The 23,882-nt window shown below is 38.3% G+C and overlaps 1 protein-coding gene across 1 annotated transcript in view; it reads right to left on the bottom strand.

Annotated features, from left to right (window-relative positions):
• apba1a (amyloid beta (A4) precursor protein-binding, family A, member 1a) overlaps positions 1-23,882 on the bottom strand; it is a 55,260-nt gene that overhangs the window by 7,901 nt on the left and 23,477 nt on the right. The window contains exons 2-7 of the mRNA XM_042487487.1: positions 22,604-22,675; positions 19,037-20,720; positions 11,176-11,274; positions 11,020-11,059; positions 7,677-7,822; positions 1,333-1,365 (exon numbers count right to left, since the gene is read on the bottom strand). Coding sequence (XP_042343421.1) covers positions 1,333-1,365; positions 7,677-7,822; positions 11,020-11,059; positions 11,176-11,274; positions 19,037-20,617 — 1,899 coding nt within the window. The 5' untranslated portion in view covers positions 20,618-20,720; positions 22,604-22,675. The remainder of the gene's footprint in view (positions 1-1,332; positions 1,366-7,676; positions 7,823-11,019; positions 11,060-11,175; positions 11,275-19,036; positions 20,721-22,603; positions 22,676-23,882) is intronic.

Below are 23,882 nucleotides of genomic sequence, written 5' to 3'. Positions count from 1 at the left end.
TATTAATAAAATTAATCTAATCTAATCTAGCATACTGTCAAAACAACTTGTAAGCATAGCATATCTAGCTAACAAGCTAACTTGCAAATATTCTAGCCTATTAGAAAGCTTACTTATAGCCTACCTAGTTTGCAAGATAACTTGCTAACCCTGTAGTAGCTCATAAGGATTTTGTCAAATGTTATTGAGGATTTTGTTCAATTTTGCTATTTCGAAAACCTATCTTAGATCTGAAGAAGCACAGAGAAATTTTGAATGAAGCACTATAGCAGCACATTGATGATGTCAGAGGGCTGAGGAATGAGGAACATTTCCTAATTGGCTAAATCAGGTTGTGCTGTAGGTTAATATAATAGACTGTATATAAAGATGGATGACATGACAGCTCCCCCAAAGTGAGGTTATTTAATCTCAATCGCCCCTTGGTGTCTGACTGCAGTATAGGTCATAAAGCCCGCCCCTCCATGTTAGTGAATGGGACATAGGCCCAACTAAAAACTCAAAGTACACGCCAAATACATTTTTCCCGAAAACCGTTTCTGTCACTGAAGGTAGTTCTCATCACCTGATGTTTGTTCAAGTGTGTGCTTTTATGATAAATTCTGTTTTAATGAGTTACCAAAAAATACAAAAGGGGGATTTCATCCATGATTGACAGCTGTAACAGCCAATCCGTGCACCTGCATTTAATGGTGATGCTCGTGATTGGTCGGACGGGTGTTTTGGGCAGTAACTTCCCCACTACGGATATCGCTACTGCGCAGACTCTGGTTCTCAGTGCCATTACATTGCAAGATGGCAACGCCCGTATCTCGGATATTTTAACCTCACTTCAGCATAGTGAGAAGTGGTGGAGTTGTGTTGTCCATCTTTATATACAGTCTATGGTTAATATGCACAATCATACATAGTATCGCTACAAATATAGCATCGGCAGCAGAGAGAGAAAGGAGAGATACCCAGAGAGAGCTCACAGTGTCAGAAATATAACAGCTGTTTTCTGTATCCAGCAAACTGTATCCATCACACACAGTTAACCAGTTTGACCAAATTATGGGGAGTAACAAAATGTCTGATATGGAATGGATAAATGGTAAAAAGGACTGAGACCAAAGGGAGGGACTGTCACAACGAATATCACCTCCAACAACACAATACTGGATTCAGGAAAATGCCAACACTTCATTAGACTGAAAGCACAGTGAAGAGGACACAAAGGACACAAACAGACAGAGAGAGAGGGACAAAGAGCCAAGCAGAGGAGAAAGAGATACAGTGCTCTGCAGTGTGGAGGAGGAGGAGGAGGAGGAGACAGATATGTAGGTACTGCACCTTCTTCCTGTTCTGGGCTAATTTCTGGGCCGTCTGCCAGGCATGGAATAAAGCAGACAGGAGAGTCATGGGTTAGAGCAGCGCACAGGAGAGACCGACTGGATCACAGAGAGGGAGGCGGGACGGGCTGTTCGTTCTGTAGTGACATCATACTGTACAGGGTTTGACATTTTGTTCACATTGAATAGTTGTGTTCATGTTGTTTATATGTTTATGTCTTTGTTTGTGATGAACATAACAGGTAAAGCCCCTGGATAGTACATCTGTATAGTAATTGAAGATGAAGGACGATGGCAGCACTGTATTCATGTGACCTGACCAGAGTCCCTCCTAGGAATTGCATTAAAAGTGAACAGAGGACTAAAACTAAAAAGGAGGAGAGCAGGAAAAAGTGTGATTTAACTGTTTTAGAGGACAAAGTAGACATTTTGATGACCATGAATTTTTTTTTTTTTGACAATTATGGTTTAAAATATTGTGCCAATAGATTGGAATGGAAAAAAACCCAAAATGCAAATAATAGGAACAAATTTTAGGGTTTAGGCCACTGAGTTATCCACTTTATATGTGCAAAATGAGGATGCCAAATGAAGACAGACCTTAGATCTCACATCAGTATTTACCAATAAGAATTTTGCAGTGGGCTGTCAGTACACATTGGTAAGTTACTTATGTATACTATGAAATAGCAGATAGTTTGATTTAGCTGCATGAGTTATCCTCGTCAGCCCTATCCAGTTGCATGTATCCATTGTGAAAGGATTTTTTTATAAATATTCTAATATTTGTATTTTAGTAAAAACTGTATATGTGTATTTTATAGTATATTCATTATACTATATATTCTACAGATATGTATCTTATACTAACCTATACTATACTACACTACACTACACTTAACTACACTGTACTATACCATACTGTGCTATACTACACTACACTATACTGTACTGTACTGTACTATACTATACTACACTACACTGGAGTATACTATAATACACTGTATTATACTATTCTACACACTATACTATTCGACACTACACTTCACTATATTATACTGTACTACACTACACTATGCTATACTACACAATACTAAACTACTCTATCTAGCTATCCATCTTAATCCTGTAAGATCACATTTCCTACTCTTAATTTGTGCCATTTGTTTTAAATATCACTAAAAATCTTTATTCATTGGCATTATAATTTTGCATTCACTCTGCACTCTAACAGGATCACCAGGTCACCTAGTTAGTATGATGGCAAGCCTATAAACGTAAAGCCTACAACTAAGATTGTCTTGTTATTCTAATATTTCAGATCACTGTCTGTCAGTGTTCATTCTCTGTTCATACTGAATTGTTTGACACATGTACAGTGGGAGTCTTAAGATATGTCGCCATGGAGGGAAACAAAGACATTTATATTTATATTTGCATTAGCCCTCCTCCACCAGCAGGTGTCTCTGTTGTTTTGGTTCCAGAACAGAGTGAGAGCTGATTCTCGGCTCTGTCTGTACAGACCTACAGTCCATCGCCACACAGTCCAACTCACTGTTCTGGGTATATTAATCTAATTTTGGAACTGAAAGCATGTCCCACTGAGCACTGCTGGTCAGTTCTGCTCGCTCAAGCTGTGTTTTGGGGAAGAACTTCTGAATGTCAAGGTCATTTCACATGGAAATTTAAGTGATAGGCGTTCAACCTGAATTTGAAAGAAATAGAATATTTAAAGAAAAAAAATGTATAAATGTTTCAGGATACTTTAGATAGACCTTAGGTGCATATTACAAATAAATTAACTATAACACAAAAACAGAATACAAAAAAAGGAAAAAATGACAGAACAGATGTCAAATATTTAGGAGGGTGCATATTTCACAGTCAGAGATAAATTATTTAACTGTAAACAAGTGCAAACAGATTTTTATATTCATGATTTGAAGGTCTGTAGGTGTTTGGAACGTAGAGTATTTTAGAATAGTGAAGCTGGAAATGCTTGCACCCTGTGATCTGAGTGTAGGTTTGGGCATGTAGGGACAGAGGAGATGGTTAGACAGATCTGTTAAGAAGAAGAAATTTGGTTGTGATAAGCAGCTTGTTTTCTGACCTGAATGAAATGGGCAGCCAGTGACGTGAGGACAGAATCTGTCAGGTGTTCACATGTTTTGGTTGCTGCATTTTGGACTAGTTTTTTTGTGGCGCAGTGTGAAAGACTTAAGAACTACAAGATACAATAGTAAAGACTGGATGAGAAGAAGGCATGGATGACACTTTCTGAGTCTGACTGTGTTAAAATGTGGTTGAGATGGAGGAAAGCTATGCTTGAGATCTCATTGTTGTGTTTCTCAAAAGAAAGTGATGAGTCATAAGTGACACCACAGCTGAGTGATGTTGTCCATTCATGAGTTTGACCCGCAAAACAGAGACGTAACAGTTGAGTCTGTTAAGCAGGGCACTCTTGTGAACTTTCAGTGTCATGTGACCAGCATAATTGTGTTTTGTTTTTTGTTTTTTTTTTCAATGGTGATTTATGTGTAAATAAACTTGTTTTGGTTGGGTAGAAGAGTTTGGACAGAGGTAGAAAATGAATGTGTAAAATCTACTAAAGCTTAAGGGGCTGTAAATGTCTTCTCTGCTGAGAAATATTGTTAATTTTATTTTCTTCTGTAAGTGATATGCCCAGAGGGAGGGGCTATTAGTTTAAAGAGGGCCATTGTGGCTCTGGCAGAGTCAGTCTTGGTTTGGTTGCAGAGAAGTTAACATCCATTGATAGACTGCCAGTTGTACTGTGTTTGTTTTTTTGTAGCCTGGAAGATTGCAAGTTATTGAAGAACACCATTCAGTGCTGTTTTGTGATCTTGTATATAGTTTTTTTGTCTTCCTGTTTTTCATTCAGTCTTCATCTTTTGTAGACATTTTCAGTGTTTGCACCTTGAGAGGGCGGCATAATAAAAATGCACCATCACTATGTTTTTAAAGAATCTGAAGTAGAACCCAGCAAAATAGACCTATCCAATATTATTGTATTATAATACCTATAACAGCTCAGCATATTGCATGTATAATATGAAATATAGAAATGCAGCAACGACATGGCAAACCCACTTTAGGTTATGTTATCAAGATGAATATATCTCTTAAATAATATATAATATGTGTTATAGTTATGTTAAATTAACAAAGGGGTTACTTTAATCATCATTAATCCACGATTTGCCATAATGCAGCTTGTGGAGTTGGATGAATATGCACACTATCTGAAGAGCTGTAAGAGCTATCAGAGTTTGATTTATTATTGTCCAATCTGCTAGTTGTGACAGAATAATTGTTGCAAAGTTACATTTTTCCAGTTGCTATGAGGTTACAAGGGCTTTCAGGAAATGTGGAGAGAGACTGCAGTTTCTTTTTAAGGACAGTCAAAAAATTTTTTAGGTCTACCTCTATATACTTTTTAAGTATGATGCTCTCTTACTTATGTATTCTGCTTAACATGGTTGTGGGTGCCTAATCTGAATTGTGGGTCTAAGGACAGAGGGTCTCTTATGCTGCACAAAGCCCCTTGAGGCAACTATGTGATTAGTGACTTTGGGCCATACAAATACAAATAAAAAAGACTTGATGTGAGATGTGGTATGAACTTAATGACACATAGTTTTGTTCCAAAGCTTCAGATAAGCCAAAGCTACTTCCTCAGACCAAAGACATGGAACGCAATGATGAGGGACACACTGGTACATTATAGGTATTTTACAAACCTGCTATATCTTGGCTTTCATGTTTCAGGCATGTTAAGTGAAGGTGGGTCATGTTTTTACATTTCCTGCAGTAACCAACATATCTCAACAGCAGTCGACAAGAGCATCACGGCTGTTCAAAGGCTATTAGAACAAGTTTCAGAAACTTTAAGAAGAAAATTTGAAGGTGAAAATCCCAAACCAGGAGAAGGACCACACCACTGGAAGTGATGCTGAAGATATTTTTCACCTCTGCTGGAAAAAATACAAATACAAACAAAAACATTAGACAGGTTTCCATAAACACACTAATTGCGCAAACGGAAATTGTAAATATGCTTAATGGAAACACGTCAGTTAAAAAAAACAACAATAAAAAAACCTCTCATTTATTGCAAAAAAAGTTTTTACCCGCACATAAGGTGGTATTTCAGGCAATGCAAAAAAAGCCACATTTCACAAAACTGCAATGGAAGCACTTTTTAGTCTTTTCTAGGTCACATGATGCTATGGTTGTGTGCTTGTCAGTAGGAACTGGCTCCCTCATGATGCTGCAGGAGCTACAAGAGATGTTATTGCATCAGATGACTCTACAAAAGTTGAGCAGATCATCCTGAACTTTTGAATCCACAATTGCTCTGTGAAATCGTGGACTATTACCTCCCAGAAATCCCTCATACATGGCTGCTCCCACGTATAAGGAGCTTGCCTTTCCATTATGGCACCATAACACGCCTACTACATGGCCTTGGACTGGAAATAATGACAGCTAGTACGGTGGCTGCAATAGAGAGTCGCAGAACATCACTCAGTGGAAACGCAGTTATCTCACAATAATGTTTTTTATAGACATTTCGAAAATATCGCTTAAGTTTTGCGTAAATCTGTTATGGAAACCTGCCTAATGCTGCCGCAATCATCACCATGGAAACTTTACTCAGTTTAGTGGCAGCCTGGGCATGTAGTGACTCACTTTTTACCTTTAGTAGTGCTGTACAGATGGTTTAACATGAGTCGCTGCACATGCATGAGGACACACGTGCACACATGTGCATGCCAGTGGTGTGATGCACTTTCCTGCCAATGGACTCACAATATTCCACTGATCAGCAGGTGGTGGTAACATGCCATAATGAGCAGAAATGTCCCAACAGAGGCAGCAAAGAGGAAGACGGAGGTGAACATGCTGGATTTTAAATTTTGGGAATGAGGAGCCTGGTCTTGTGACATGACACGATCGAAAGAAATGAAACAGTCACAGGTAAAAATATGAACATTGCAACCAACAACAACATAAATCTATAGACATGTGCTAACAGTTCCACAAAAGAAACTGATTTGTAACTGATTTCATATCACCTGCTGTCAAGATGTGTAACTGTATGTAATATGTAAATGCGATCTTTCTGGGGAAAAACTGTCAACAATTAGTACACGTACTGTTAATTCCAATAACGAGAGTTCATACACATTTTTAGCGATGAATTTCCATGACTTTTCCATGACTTTGAGGCAAACTTTAAAGACCATATTCTCTGAAACTACCACTGAAGCACCCACTCAGTTATTTTTCATTTCAATATAATAACATTTTAAAATACATATTATTTAAAAGTAATCATGAATTCAGAACAGGATTATAACTAAGGGACTGGACTGTTCATTATTTAAGAGCGCAGAGGGGGATTGATGCAAAAGTTTTGAAAGGCTTGTTTTGTTTGTTTTGTTGTTTTTTTTCTCTAAAATTTGTAGACAATTATTAACAAAAAAAAGCATTTAAAAAAAAAAAAATCACTCCAAATTAAACCATTATTAACATCCAGAAAATGTAAAAACAGACATTATTGTTGGACTTTCAAACTGACCATCCTTTATCACCTCATGCTTTATTATACAGATTTGAGATGCAAAATTCTATGACTTTTCCAACATGCAAAAATGTGAAATACATTTTAACTGCAGATTTATTTGCATTGGACTAAATGGATTACTGTCAGCATATCGGAGAGGATGTCTCACTCTGTCACAGTTGTTGGAGCTACAGAAACACTCTGTGTGATCAGAGTGGAGACTCTTTCCTTGCATTCTATCTCTGATGAGCGCAGATTTGCTGCTTGTGGCCCTCAGAATGACCCTGATGAAGAAACGTGCTGGTCTGACAAAAAAAGCTGTTTTGTACTCTATAAGTGTGCTGGAGTTTGTCCTCTCCTTTTATCAAGTTGTTATGAGGCATAAATTAAATTGTAAAATATTATCTGATAATCTAAAAATCTGAATGTCATTAAATGTATTATCATCATGCTTCATCATTAAGGTATAGCCGGGGATTTGAATGCTTCGATATATTCTGGTACATACATACTATCAATAGAGAGCTGCAGTATAGACGCCACTGGTATATTCATATGACAAAACTTCAGTCACAATTTGGTAAGATGGGAAATAAGAAAACGGGGGTTTTAGAAAAAAGAGAATGGTCTATCTATTTGGAACCAGACCAAAAATGGAGCAGTGTGACTGAGCTTGAAACAAAAGAGAATTGACTACAACTTGTAAAAACACAAACCAGTGAGTACATTAACATCACGAGTGTACTGTGTGTTTTCACCTTGATGCGGCTGACGGCCTCCTGCGCCTGCATCATGCGGATGTTCTTGGACGGAGTTTTATCCGACAGCAGCTGTGTGGAGCCCAGGTAGTTGGCTGCAAAGATGATCCCATCAATCAGGTCCTCTGGGTCACATGGGCCTGGGACTGGAGGCAGGAGAGTGGGTCAGTCTCCCTATACCACAAAGTCTCCCCTCCAACTTTGAGATTAATGCAATAAGCTGTATCTATCAATATTTTTATATTAACAATAGATCATAGTAAGGAGCATTGGCTGAATTTAATTGTATCATAAAAAAAACTAAATTACAAAATAAAATAAAATGATAAAAATCAGTAAATTGGAGACAGTATGCTTTTGTAAAATTCTAACTATGTTTTTTTAGATGTTACTAGTTTGGTTCATTTGAAAAGATTTACTACTGATAAAGATATGAGATGAAGTTTTACTACTGATATTTTCTCGTATACTGTATTTTATTTTGATAGACTTTCTGTTTTTTCATTTGCACCAGCTGTGAATTACAATGCGTTCTATAACATATATTTTCTCCATACTTGTTCAAATTACATGATCGTTATTCTGGAGGTTGATAAACAACAGCAAGATAATTTGTTACAATCTGTTTAATATTCTTATGTATGTTTCATTACTGATCTATGAAGCACTGACTGATCATTTCTCAACACTATTATTTACACCTTTTAAACCCTTAAAGCTGGTGTTTGTCTCACTGGATGGTTTCCACTGACCCTCAAATTGAGCAGATTCGGAACATAAAATACGCCTAATGGAAACACGTCAGGGTCGAATAAAACTTCAATTTATTACAAAAAGTTTTTACATTCGCACAAGGTGGTATTTCAGGCAATTCAAAAAAGCCATATTTTGCAAAACTACAATGAAAACACTTTTTTGGCTTTTCTAAGTCACATGATGCTATGGCTATGTGCTTGTTGGTAGGACTTGGGCATGATGTAGCAGGTGCTACAAGGTTTTATTGCATCACATAACTCTTCAAAAGTTGAGCGGATCAGTTGGAAGTTCTGTGAAATCGTGGACTATCACCTCCCAGAAATCCCATACTTGGCAGCTCCTACATACATGGGGCTCCCCTTTCCATTATTGCTCCATAACACGCCTACGTGGGCTTGGACTGGAAATAATGACGGCTAGTGCGGTGGCTGCAACAGAAATAAAGCTGCTAATGTTTTGAGCAATTATTGCCCTGCTTCCTAGTCGCATAATATAAACTCACATAACATCTCTCAATAGAAATGCAGTCATCTTGAAATTGTGTTTTATTGACATTTCGAAAATATTGCTTAAGTTTTGCACAGATCTGTATGGAAACCCACCTAATGTGATGGCTAAAAGTAAAGAACTCTAACATGTGTCTATAGCATCATGGTCTCATACTCACAGCAGGACACTGTGTGTGTGTGTGTGTGTGTGTGTGTGTGTGTGTGTGTGTGTGTGTGTGAGAGTGTAAGTCCATGAGAAAGAGTACTGATATAATGTTACTGATGAACTGGAATCTCCATATCTTTCCTCCTCCCCTCCCCTCCTCTCTCCTCCCCCCTCGTCTGTCTCTCCCCTCCTCCCTGTGTATTGGCTCCTGAAGGCCCTGACATTTACGAAATGCTGACTCAGCATTAACTACAGGCTTAGATCAGCAGTGCAGTTCAATAAGCTGTGTATTACCAGGCGATCACTGGGGAATCAGCTGCAACATACTGAACTCTGACAGTAAAGGTCAGACAGAGGTTAGAAGGACAGCGCTACCATCCTCCATCTCTTAGTCATGATTTATTCCAAAATGTAGGACAACAGCTTAGCAGCATAACAATGTTGTTGAGACCTAAAACCTCTGTGTGTCCAGCATTACATTATGTAAGCAACACAACCATAAATAAAAATGGCACAAAAATGTGAATTTGCATTCACAGTATTCAGTAGCAGTTATTACAGGAACATTTAGTTTGGATTAATATAATCTTCAAGTTAAAATTTTAAACAGGTTTGTTGAGAATTTTCCAGCCCCAATCTACGATTATTACACAGATGCTGCCTTGTTTCCGGGTGATGATTCTTACCACTTTGTATTGTGTTCTTTGTGATTCTTGGTTTTTATTGGATTAATATCTAGTGACTAGTTACTTTTTTCTGCTCTTTGGTGTCATTTATCTTTTGCTTTATTTATCTAGAAAAAGGTTCATTTTGTTGTTTTTGTTTGTTTGTTTGTTTTTTCTTTGTTTTTGTTTGTTGTTTGTCAAGATGAGGGGGGTCCGTCTGTATAAGCCTCTGGCTTATTGACCTCTCCTCACATATTTTTTGTTCTTTTTTTCATCTGGATTTTATGCAGTTTTTAATTGTGTGCAGACAAAATAAAATAAAATAAAAAATAAAATAAAACCTTTAGTATTTAGTTTACATCAAAATAATGCAACACATTTTTATCGTCACATATTGCCGCTTTGCAGCATCTACATATTACTCTCTAGGTATCCTTCAGCGATTGATGTACCAGAATGCTGCTACTGTGATGTGAAAACATCATGCTGCACATGGTTATATTTAGGCAACAACAACAACTGACAACCAACGGGACGTCAACAAACACACATGCTGGCACAGTTGGTTAGGATTAGGCAACCAAGTCAGGGCAAGAATTAGGGAAAGGCGGAACATGGTATAGTGTAGAGAAAAACATAAAAACGGGTACCGGTTACTGGACTTCAGCATGTAAGTCCGGGGTTTGCTGGACCCATCGCCCTACAGGCACCTTTTACCCTTATTTACCCCTTATGTCGTCACTGGAAACGTTTAAATATGACGCGGCCTCATGCAAATGTAAAAACTTTGGTGATAAATGGGAGTTTTTTTCCGGAATGGATGTGTTTCCATTAGGCATACTTTATATTTGTCATTTCAATTTGTGCAATTTGAGGGTAAATGGAAACCCGCCTAGTGTTGACACTCTGAGCACATAATTGCTGCATTGACCATTTGTGTTATGTGTAAGCTATATTGGTATATGTATTAGTGTTTGTTTTTATGTGTATGACATGGCGTAACTGGTATGGTACATTGCAAATAGAGGGGTGGCATATTTGTTTCTGCCTAGAACGGCAAAAGTGCACATCGGCCCTTATTTAACCCTGCTTCATATGAAAGCCTGGAACCCTCTGAAGTCGAGGTAAATAAAAACCTCATGCGCTATTTGAGTATATATGATAATTTCCCCCTTTTTTTTTAGAATAATGTAGCCCCTTTAATTAACTGACTATGCCCCTTCAACTCCTGAGTGACAGTTTGAAGCCCCAAAAGATGATGCACTCACCTTCTACATATGTGGGAAAAGATGCAAGGCTTCTCCTGGACTATTATAAAAAAAAAAGAGAGGAGAAAGATTCTTTAAAACATGACTTCTAGTTGATGTGCAAAAAGTGAAGACAGTGCAGTAAATAACTAATGATAAGTAAGATGTTGAACACACCTCTTTACCGGAGGGAGATGACTCAAAGCTGTCATCCTGCAGCAGGTGTCTGCTGGACGACTCTGCTCCTGGAGGAGAGGGCGAGCCGGAACCAGGAGACTACAGGGAGGAAATAAAGGAAAGTCAAATTAAGACAAACCTGCATGTCTCAAATGGAGGTCTTATTGGGAAAAGCAGTGGAAAAAAAGTGATCAGGTTTAACCCTTTGAAAACTGATAAAAGCTACTATGTTCATGAACATGATTGTGTCTAACTGCGCTCCACTTCCTCTGCTTATGCTCTTGTTGTTTCTTGTGTTTCGTTGTTTGTTTTTGAACTGTACTGATCGTACTCTCGACATCATTGTAAATGAGGGCATGCTCTCAATGATATCTCAAGATTAAATAAAGGTTGAATGAATGAATGAATGAAAACTGAGCAAATTGATTTGATTTCTTTCAAAAACACAGAGAGAAGGCAACGAGCAACTTAAAACGACATGGCCAAGAAATAAGCAAAAAGTTGGAAGAAAATAACCTGATAATTAAAAAGGTAAAAAAACAGAACCCAAATAAACAAACTAACAAACAAAAAACAAACAAACAAACAAAAAAAACAAAACAACAAAATGACCTCTCAAGAACGTGCTAAAAAACAATTGGTAAAAAAGTTCCAGGAATATTCCTTGAAAATGTGAAAATAAATACAGAAACAGCAAAACAAGCAAGACAATTACCAAGTGCCAAAAAAAGTATTTTTTTTTTTTTTATAAATGACATTTTTTTCTGTGACAATTTTAAATATAAAATTAGTAAAATTATAAATAATGGGGACTTTTTTCAACTATTTTTTAGATAATTTTCTCATCATCCTCCCCTCTTTTTTTAACACTTATTTTTAGTTGATTTCTTTGTTACCTTTAACCAATTTCTTACAATGTGTGGGTCATTGTCTTTTACCCCCAAGCTTATGGATGAAATCCCACCAATTTGCTTAGATTTTAAAGGTTAAAATACTTGTGAAGGTTGCTGAATGCAGCACAAGAAAAGTGATGTCTATCCAGGTTTTAAAAACTGCACTTCAAACTGATGTAGATCATATTCTGAAAAGCCCAAAGGGCATTCCAAGTTAAATTTCACACATTTTTGGTGAGACACGGAGAACACATGAAAGCTTCACACTTGTCAAAATGATCTGATCCCAACACAAAAATTAGTAATGGTGCATTAAATTAAAGGTGGAGGTGTAAAAGACACCCGAGGGTCTATTTAAAGCCGACCAGGGGGGCAGAAAGACCAGAACATTCATATCATTGCAGATGCAGCACACAGACAACATCAACAGCATCAGCTCCACAGTTCACCTCCTGCTGCCCACAGTCTAAATGCACCAGTATGCAAAAACACAAACACACACGCTGCGAAGAGGTGAGCCGACGCAGACACACCGACTGGACAAACGGCAGCTCAGAGGCAAAACATCACAACATATCAGCTGTGTGTGGGACAGAGAGCAGCACACTGTCATAACACAGACATCTCACAGGCCGCAGCTCAATTTAACTCAAGGTTTAAGGTCTGCTCTAGTTGGTGGGACATGACTTATATTTTCTCATTTTCCTCTAGTAAGATCTCTCCATGGGTCAAAGATGTGTCCATTTTTGTGTCCACATCAAATTAATTTAACATAAAAAATCTTAATATGCACAAATTATTATTATTATATTATATATTAATTGCTAATATAAATTATAGATGATAAATGAATAATATATTAGTTGCTATGACGACGGCCAGCACACATAAACGCAGTAGCTCCTCAAATTATTGCTACTTTTTTGCTATATTTTTCTCTTGTTTTGACTCAATGTCCCCTTCTGCTGAAGCACGACTTTTCTACGATAGAGAAGCACTTATCAACATCGGGAAAAGTTGTGTGGGGTTTGTACTGAATGCAGCAGACTGTGAGGATCTCCACCAACAGCATACACCAAGCAGCCAGTCAGCCCAGAAGGGAGAAAAAAAAACCAAAAGCACCGATGAACCTTACAGTTCAACATGGCCATGCCGTAGAAATAAAGGCATTTTAACATTTCAAGAGTGCATTGGAGTTTTCTTTTTGATTTTTAATCCTACTATATCGCCACCCAAAGACCACCTCAAACAGACTGATTTTTGAGTCCAGGAAGTGCTCCATTTCTTGCATTTTTTAAAAATTATTTATTTATTATACTTCCAATGTGTAATAGGGTTTTTAAGGTTCAATAATTCTTAAATTATCTAACTTAACAATATTTCAACCACTATACATATTCATACAGTATATATCTATATATACATATAGATATAAATATAGATATATATGGTCATTTATTTTTATTTCTTCTTATAATTTCCTTGCGCTTTTTATAAATTGTTTGATTTTGTTGCTAATTGTCTTCTGTCCCTGTTTTTGAAAGAAATCAGGTTGCTCAGGTTTCCAAGCGTTAAAGCTACGACTATTTCAGCTCATATATGAGCTTTCCTGTTGCCCACCAGTAAGGGCATTAATTTAGGAAGCACTCCTGTGGGTTGACTCCCTGTAATGAGTTCTAAATCACAAAGCTCTTCCCAGGAGACTTTGAAGGAAAGCCTTGCATGATGATGGATCTGTAACGTAGTAGGCTGCTTCTCATATTTTAACAAAATTGTGCCTATTTGTACTTTTACTTAAGAAGAAAACTGCCTTTTCTTACAGTGTGGTATTAATTTTCTGAAGTTAAGGATCTGAATTCCACCATTTTCATTATTTCAGGATGACAGGTTTCTGAGCTGAATAATTCATCGTAAATTAAGTAATTTCTCTCAGCTACTAAAGAGACATCTCAGAAGAGAAAAGGCAGAGTTAAAAGTGCAGCAATTATCATCATGATTACCATTTTGTTCACTGAATTAATTAAATCATGATCACAAACTGTAAAAATCGTCCAATTAAGTCTTAACTTCCAAAAAAAGAAATATTAGCTAATACCACCACTGCTTCTGAAATACTCCACAACAGGGCTTTTAAGTCAGAAATTTGGTCTTACAAACACATCATTTTGTGTAATATCAGAGCCCTCCACACATCATGCACTCAGACAATTAATTCCACCACTGCTACAAATATGAACTATCACTTTAACATGCTGATGGAAAAATCATCATAAACTCTTCAAACTGTCCACACCTCATCTCCGCCATGTTGCTCCATCTGCTGCTGCTTCTGCTTGGCTTGTTCCTCCTCAAGCTTCTCTACTTGATACATCCAAAAGTTTTCCATGACCTTTTTTATTTTAAGAAAATACACAAATCCTGCTGAACCTCAACAAGTGCCTCTGATGAACTACTGTTAAGAGTGTGCGGTTAAACGCGACACCAGCGTGTGCAGACTGGGACTCAGCTGCTCAGGTGACACTCAGGTATCAGATTCATCATGGAACCAACACACACTGTCTCTCTCTCTGTCTGTCTGTCAGTCCATCTGTCTGACGGCCTGGATTTACTTTGTTCACTGTTTGACATAGTGCAAAATGATATATCAAATGAATTCCCCCTGTATGTTGAGGTGGTATTCATCTGAAGATGAAGTTACAAGCAGAAATGGAATGCTGCGGGAATGAAGTAAACAGGAAAACAACATGCCATTCTGTCACTGGATCCTCACTGAATTATTGAACTTGTCTTGGCCTTTACCCTTCTCTCTCTCTCTCTCTCTCTGTCACTGAATAAATCATTGGCAGGAGGGTGGGTGGGAACACTACATGACTGGGATTTCTATTCAGGCTGAGGACAATGTATGGATTAACTCTTTAACACCTGAGCAAATTTGAAGAAGGCAATGAGCAACTTCACAAAAAAATGGCCAAAAATATTAGCAGGAAATTTACAAAAAGTTACAAGAAAAGTACCTGAAAGTAAGCAACAAAAGAGAAAAGTAAAAAAAAAAACATCCCCCCACTGAGAGTGCCGAGGCTGAACAGCAACATATCCATTCGCATCCCACCTAAACCCTCCTCAGCCACCGCCACTGCCACGTGAACCCCTGCCTGATCTCCAAAATCCCCACAGACAAGATGAAGCAGAAGAGATGCTGAACGCTGGCTACTCCAACTACGTCTACTCGCAGCCCCTCAGCCACACCGGAGGACGGGCCAATGTCTTGTCCGGTCAGAGCTCGGATAGTTTAGACGCCATCCTTGCAGACGAAGCTTACATATGACATTTGCCATATGACATTTACTCATCCTCAGAGAATTTTTTTCCTGTTTTGTGTTGCGGGAAATTTCTTCGCAAGTTCCTTAATGCTTTTTAAAAATAAATCAAGCCAATTTTCTTAGAAAATAAATCAAGCCAATTTTCTTAAATTTGTTTAAAATGCATATGAAAGGCGTCTAAACACAGCCCAAGAAAACTGATGACGTTCCAGGTGTTAAAGGGTTAAAGCTCAGTAATGTGAGGAGCAACAGACTATTCAAAGACGAGGCAGTTTTGCATGGTACAATACAGGGTTTCTAGGGATGGCATCTAAATCCTAGAGTTCTCCTGACATATCACTGCTATCTGTAGGCGGGTTTCCATTGCAGATTTGCGCAAAATTTAACTCTTAAAAACCTGAGCACATTGGCATGCTCTCTTTCAAAAACATAGGAAGAAGGCAATGAGCATCTTAAAAATAAATGATCAAAATTAGCAAGAAATTAAGAGTGCCCGAGATTATAACCACTCCAGTCCTTTTTACCTCCTTTTACCTGTTGAAATACCTTTGAAGAGCCAATACAACACATAAAAACCTGACAAAGTGACTGCAGCTCTTATCTTGTCACTAAAAGGTTGTGTCTGCCTCAATGACTTGATTTCATTCATAGTGATTATATTTGACAGATTAAAGCTCACCCAGTCCTTTTTTACCCATTTAAATACCTTTAAAAGACTAATTCAACAAGTAAAATGCAATTTTCAACTTGCCAAAAAGTGATTGCAGCTGTTATCTTAATACTGAAAGGTTGTTTCTGCCTCAAAATGACTAGATCTAATTCTTCCGGGTTTTATTTGACTAATTGTAATCACTACAGACATTTTTACCTCTGTAAATACCTTTAAAAGACAAATTCAATGCAGAAAATGCAATTTCTTACTTGCCAAAAAAATGATTGCAGCTGCTATCTTGTCACTTCAAAGCTGTTTCTGCCTCAAAATAACTTGATTTCATTCATAGTGAATATATTTAACACACTGTAGCTCACCCAGTCCTCTCTACCTGTTTAAATACATTTAAAAGACAAGTGCAACACATAAAATGCCATTTTCAACTTCCTAAATGTGATTACAGCTGACATAGAAAGGTTGTTCCTGCTTCAAAATGACTACATTTCATTCAGAGTGAATATATTTGACAGATTATAGCTCACTCAGTCCCCTCTTACCTGTGTAAATACCTTTAAAAGACCAATGCAACAAATAAAATGCAATTTTCAACTTGCCAAAAAGTGATTGCAGCTGCTATCTTGTCACTGAAAGCTAACAATCAGCTTTTTGTCCAAAATGTTGTTTTTTTGATGAAAATGCACAAATGATGTTGATAGATATTGAGAAAAAAGAAACAGAAGAATCTAGAATTAAGTGTTTTTTGTGTATTAAAGCTGATCTGTTTTTTATCTTAAAGTATTCATTATTTATATATTCAAAACACAAAATATTCTGGAGGTCCTAAAAGATTAGTAAATATGACCAAAAATGCTGGTGCTGGCTGGCAACTTAATAAAAATACTCTTGTGGGAAAGAGCAGCATTATCGAATTATACATCGTGATAAATATTGATATCGATCAATATGGGGAAAATTATCGTGATAATATTTGTTGTCATATCGCCCAGCCCTAATTCTTGCTGTATAGTTCCCAACAATGAAAGTGACTCCTGACTCATATGAGCTTCTAATATTTCTGTGAAGAACTTGTGTGTGTGTGTATACATATATATATATATATATATATATATATATATATATATATATATATATATATATATATAATTTTTTTACTGTGTTTTTGTAAATTCATTAGTCTTTTTAAATGAAGTAGGTAGATTTTATTTGGAATTGCATGGGTGAAACTGAACCTGTAAAAATTCAGCAGGATACAAATAGTGAGATGTAATGTAAATTATATATATATAATTTTTTTACTGTGTTTTTGTACACCACTTGAGGAGTTTTTAGACCTAAATGCAGTCGCTATAGTAAAATGCTATTGCTTTGCTTAAACGAACTGTACTACTGTGGTGTCTGCACCGCTGCAAGGCGGAAAAGCTGCTTTTGCCACGGTTTCGGCATGATGATGTTCTGTAGTCTTATTTAGCCACTTGTTAGCAACCTTCTGTTTAAAGACAAATAAAAGCTTGAAAGTTTGCGAGTGGGTATTTACTAACAGAACAAAACTTTAAAGTCTCTTCAGCTTGTGTTAACCACAGACCTTATTTCAGGGTTCTCACCAAAAAACCATAAAAAAACAATGACTTTGAGAAGGTTAAACCAGAGATGCTAAAATGCTAATGGATTTCCAGGTTTTAGGACTCATACTGTTGCTCTCCATAAACCCATGGATATAAAAACAAATCATTGCAAGTGGTTGAGAAATAGAAACATAATTGTGCTTTTAATCCTGAAAAACAGCAGCGTTTCTATTGACTCACAGCACCACCTGCTGCTGTTGAGGCAGAATTACTGCGGACATTGGTGAGAAATTCTTAGCATCATTCATTGTTGAAAAATGCTGCCAAAAGTCACCTTATTTTTTTTTTGTCTTTGTAAAACATTTTTTTTGTACTTGTAAGACATGTTGTGTTTGTTTATGAAGCATGGTGTGTTAGAAATATGTTGTGTATTTGTTTGATAAGTACGTTGTGCATTTGTAAAACAAAATGGATTAGTTTGTTCATTATGTTTTTCAATCGCAAACTATATTGTGTTAGTTACTAAATCATAAGGCATTTGTAAAACATGTTTTGTTTGTTTGTTATGGCCAGAATATTCGAACATAATGTAAATAAATAATAATGATAAGTCTGGTTGAAACACCTCCTGTGGTGTCACCACCATTAAACCTAGAGCTGATTTGAACTGTGACCTGTGAGATGTTTCTGTGTTATGACAATGCGCGACTCTCTGTCCCACACAAAGCTGATTTGTTGTGATGTTTTGCCTGTAAGCTGCCATTTGTCCAGTCAGTGTTTCAGCAACAGCTCACCTCCTTACAGCTTGGGTGTTTGTGTTTGTGCAGTCTGACATATTTAGTAACATGAGATGAATTGTGTAACTGATTTTGTGGATGAAATAAGTGTTTGTCACATTGATCTTTCTGTCTTCTGTTGGCTTTAAATAGTAAATAGACTCTTTGGTGTCTTACCTTATATGAGATGCTGCTAGAGGTGAGGGAGACAAATGTCATTCTGCACCTAAAGCTTTGAACCTTCAGCAAAGTGGTTTTGTTTCTTTCAAAAATGTGGAGTGGAGTAAAGGCAAATTGGCCTCCCACAAATTGTGAGAAATTAACTGATTTATAAAAATCTAAAAAAAAGCAAGGGAAAAATATCTAGGGAAAATGAAAAAAGCTAGGCAAACGCTATTTTTAAAATTATGTAACAAAATTATATTTTTTTCATGTACTTTTATGTACTTTTTGTCATATTCATTGTCATAGTCAATTCATTGATAATTTTAGGGTTTTCCGCTCTTGTTACTCTTTCTTCTTCCCATGTTTTTGAAAGACACAAAGTCGATTTGCTGAGGTTGCAAAGAGGTAACTAACACAACAGCCATGCTATCCAGTGCACTTGATCAATAATAGCCAGAGCTGCTGTACTTACATCAGCCCCCAGTGATGGCTGCAGCTCGCACTCGGCAGTGGGACTCAGGTCCTGCCTCATTACCCAAATAGGCTCTTTTGGCTCATCGGGCGTGTACGGCGATCTCACTGTCCTGGTCTTCACCTCCTCTATGGCCTCCTTAATGTCCTTGATGGCCAGGGATATGGCGTCCCTCTTCTCCTGACTGTTCCTCACTGCTACAAGCTCCTCTGAAGGACTCGCAACCTGTTTTCTGGCTGGCTTCCCCTGGTTGGCAGCTTTGTTGTTTTTATCCGAGTCTGTTTGGGACTCAGGTTCGGGTTTGTCTTCTCCCTGCTGTAGCTCATTTTCTTCATCTATGGTGTCTTCGGCAGCACGATGAAGACTCTGAGAGCTGAGGCTTTCTTTGACCTCGGCCACGATGCTGTCAATGTCTTCCTCCTGGTCGCAGCTGTCTGCGCGTGGGTATGGGGCGAACTCTGCCTCTTTTTCTGGGCTGTCCGACTCGCCATCCGAACGTTCGTCGTAGTGGCGCAAACGGGAACCCACGGCCTCCTGCTGATGGTAGTCTCCTCCTCCTGCACGTCCCTCCAACAGCTGAAAGCCGGTCCTCCTCTGCTGTAGAGTCTCTGTGTCCTCTGCCCCGTCTGCGGCCGATGAAACTGCTGCAGGGGCGTCGCAGATTTCTTCATAAACATGCTCTGAGAGTGAGTAAATGTCATATGGCTCAGAGTAAGCTTCGTCTGCAAGGATGGCGTCTAAACTATCCGAGCTCTGACCAGACGAGACATTGGCCCGTCCTCCGGTGTGGCTGAGGGGCTGCGTGTAGACGTAGTTGGAGTAGCCAGCGTTCAGCATCTCTTCTGCTTCATCTTGTCTGTGGGGATTTTGGAGATCAGGCAGGGGTTCACGTGGCAGTGGCGGCGGCTGAGGAGGATAGGAGGGATGCGAATGGAGATGTTGCTGTTCAGCCTCGGCACTCTCAGTGTACCCCTCCGCCTCTGGCCGTAGCTGGACTTCATAGTTCCCTGCCTCGTCTTCTGCCTCTGGCTGCCCCTCAGGCTCCAGGGACATCACCACAAGACCATCGTCCCCTTCAGCGCGGTCCGTATGGGTGTGGAAGCCGCTCTCTGTGCTTGCTGAGCGGGCGAGCGCCGAATCGTCCCTCTCTCTTTCGTCTTCCTGGGTCATCTCTGTGTGTTGCTGCTTCTCCTGTTGTTGTGCTAAGTGTTGTGCTCTTTCTGCCTCTCTCTGCTGCCTCTGTCTGTGTCTCTGCTGCTGGGCTCTGATCCTGGCTTCGCTGTCCCCCTGTCGGCGGTAACGTGTCACTGCAGGGCGGGGTATGGGCTGGGGCTGCTGAGGCTGTGGAGACTGAGCTCCATGTTGAAGCTCCATGTCTTGCTCCTCCTGTGGCCGGCGCTGCTGTGGCACCCTGGCTCTGCTTCCCGCACTACTCCCAGCAGGGGCTTCACAGCGTCTGTAGCGCTTTTCCTGGTTGCTGTGGTTACGGGATCGGCTGTTATGGTTGTTGTGGCGATGTCGAGGAGCGGCATCAGCCTCTTCCATAACCTCCTGACCAAGCTCCATCTCCTGGGGGTTCATGGCGGTCTGGTTCGGGTTGGTTGAGTTGTGTCAGAAAAGGTTTCAGTAGTCCGTCATCAGCAGGCGCCTCTGTGATGTCAGGGCAAAGGTTTCTGGGAAGAGCCTGAAAGTTTCAGACAGAAAGGGACAAATATGAGTGAAAAGCATTTTTAAGTTTCATTACAGGGCTGATAAACGAAAGCTGGTGAGATAACCACTCACACTCCAGCCTGCAATGACCATGCTAGTCCTACTACAGTTTATTCAAAAGACATATTTGATCCAATGACCTTTGACTCATAGCTATCCAAAGACCCATGCCTCTTTCATGGAGCAGTTTGTACTTAGGTTACCCAACCCCTAACCCTTCTTCTTCTTCACAATTCTTTGAAATGTGTGAAAGGATGTACTGGTAGTGAAATCTCTGGCTTTAAACTGGATTAAAATAGGAGTAATAATGTGCAAAGTAAAACAAAATCAAACTGCCACACATCTGACTGCAGTTACGTTTGAACAGTCGCATCAAGTTTAAACTTAAAAACCTGATCTGTCCAAACACAAGATATGCTTATGACTCCCTTTTTCTCAGTCTACTGACTGCTAATTACTCAATGACGTATGGTTAAGTACAGGCACAGTCACTGCTGTCAGAGGCAGCATCAACACATCTACTGTAGGATAATGTCACTTCAGCCGTGGTTCATTAAACTGCTCATCATTCAAAAGACACCAGAACTGATTCAGTTTTCAGGACAATTATTGCCTGGAGCAAAGGATTATCTTTGCTTTCTCTCATTGTTCTCTTACAACACAGTCTGCTCATTTTGACCCCGTTGAATTATTGTTTATTATTCTCCTCCGAGACAGATCATCAAAAAGGAAAGAGGCAGAAAGAAAACACTTAAGATATTAAGTGGAGGAAGGCAAACAGGAGAAATGTTTTCACAGATTGTGCCCCCAGAAGAGCGATGGCAACCAAAATGAGGACACACTCATGCAGAACCATTATAATGAGAGCATGTCTTTTGGTGCTGTGGCTGGGTGGAATACATAAGAGCCAAGCAGGCAGAGACAATGGTCAACTGAACCAGACTAATGCTGCCTTCACGTGCTCCTCGCAAATATCGTATTTACCGTATTTAAGACTTACAAGCACATGAACGGCCCTCCAATTTCATAATTACGAGTGGGAAATTTGGAAATTTTGATGATAACCAAATCACCAAGTTGGATGTATGTGTGATGTTTAAGGGAAGCAGAAATGGCAGAAAGCACGTAAACAGTGTCAACAACTGACAGTAAAAAATAATAGATTTGGTTTCCTAGTAGCTATCATTTTCTTTGAGTAGTTGTACGTATGCATATGGCATACATTTTAGCAAGATTGTGTATTTTAGTTGAATCAGTGAATTTCCAGCACAGCTCCTACAATAAGTCTAAAATACACTGTGGAAACCAAATTGTTACATTCAGACTGTTAAATGCAAAAAAATGCTCCACTGAAACCCATTCAAACTGACATTTTCAATCCCACAGCCATCAAAGCATAAAAACATGCCTTGTATTATTTCTGGGTGTCATTCAGGGATTTTGCCTCGGAATTTGTGATTTTTACTTTACTTGGTACATAGCATGTTGAAAATAATTTTTACTTTTTTTTCATGTAAAAAGATAGTGGCATGATGACAAAAATCTGGCATTTAAAGACTTAAAACTCTGAAAATTAATGAATATTTGAAATGTATGACTAGGGCCGATGTTGGTTAGGTAGAAAATCGTATTGATGTACAATATTTTTTAAAGTCTGATTTTGAAAAGAGCATTTTCTGTGTTTGAAATGTTAAAAGGGTTAAGCATTTAAGCAAATGTTGGTTTTACAGACCCACTTCACCCTCTAGTCACAAAAGCTCATACACATCTCATATATTCAAGCTGTAAAGCGAAGCACTCCTTATTTCTTTGATGTGAAATAATCAGAAAATGAAATTTAGTCAGCCACTCACTCACCTTGAGTTATCGGGTGTGCGCTGACAGCGGTGGGTTTAGATTCTGTGATGAGGTTTTCTTCTGAAGTCCACCCTGGAACAGAGAGAATTCAAATTACAATCCCGGTGCAGTTGAGAAAGTTATCTTTTAAATCGAACATTTTGGTCTTTCTAAATCCTCAGAGACCCTCACTAACTAATCAGAGCTCAACAATTAATTTTAGATTATTGCTAAGAAGAGAGACCTATAAAGAAGATGGAAATCTTTTCCATTACTCCTGAGTCTCCTCTCCAGTTGCATAATATGGAGGCAGGGAGATTTGGGTTCTTCTCCTCGTTAAATGCGAATATTGAGGATGTTACACACACACACACACACACACACACACACACACACACACACACACACAGAGCAGATGATACACTCATTCATACAGTACAACTGAGTTTGTCAATGGGATGTTGACTCAGCTGAGAGCTGTAAACCAGATCTCCTCTGCATGGAGAAGATAAGGTAAACAGACTTTTGAATCAAAAGTTTTTTCTGTTTCCTTCAAAAAATAACAGAAGCAACAACTCACCATTTTTAGTGTTTTCTGATGACAACTTATTTACAGTCAACACACCCCTACACTGTAGATTAGCTATGCTTATACTGCATGTATAAGCATAGTTGATTTTGTTAGGCTGACACCCATTAACTGTCTTAAAAACACTAATGCGTAAAATAAAAGGCCTTTCCTTTTTGTCCAGTTCCTGTTTAGCATCGTTAACTATGTCAGCTCTAATATTTACCGTATTTACAAGTTATGAAAAGTCATAATTACAAGTGGGAAATGTGAGTTACAATGTTTGTTGGACATTTCAGGGCAGCAGAGATGGTAATAAACATGGAAACAGTGTCAACAGTTGATGATAAAAAATTCCTTGTTGCTATCATTTCCTTTGAGTAGTTGCACATTTTAGTACCTGAATTTCTAAGCTGTAGCAAGAGAACTTTAACTATAAAGCAGCCAGGCAAGTATACTATACATTAATAACAATTTCATTTTATAACATGAGTTGCTGACTTGACGTCATAAATGCATAAACATGGCAGGCAAAAGTCATTGTTTGGTCAATGATGAGAAACTGTTTTTTTTACTAATTCACATATTAAATATCAATTTTTGAGAGTAATTTAAGAGATTTTAAGAGTAATATGGTATTCATAATAACTGCTTTCCTTGTAAAATGACTAGACAAAATAACAAAATACATCAAAAATATAAAATATAAATATATACAAATAAAGTGGAAAC

Source organism: Plectropomus leopardus, chromosome 6, assembly GCF_008729295.1.
Source record: "Plectropomus leopardus isolate mb chromosome 6, YSFRI_Pleo_2.0, whole genome shotgun sequence".
NCBI lineage: Eukaryota > Metazoa > Chordata > Actinopteri > Perciformes > Serranidae > Plectropomus > Plectropomus leopardus.
The sequence above is the reverse complement of the archived record's forward strand: the minus strand, read 5'-3'. Positions and strand labels throughout refer to the sequence as shown.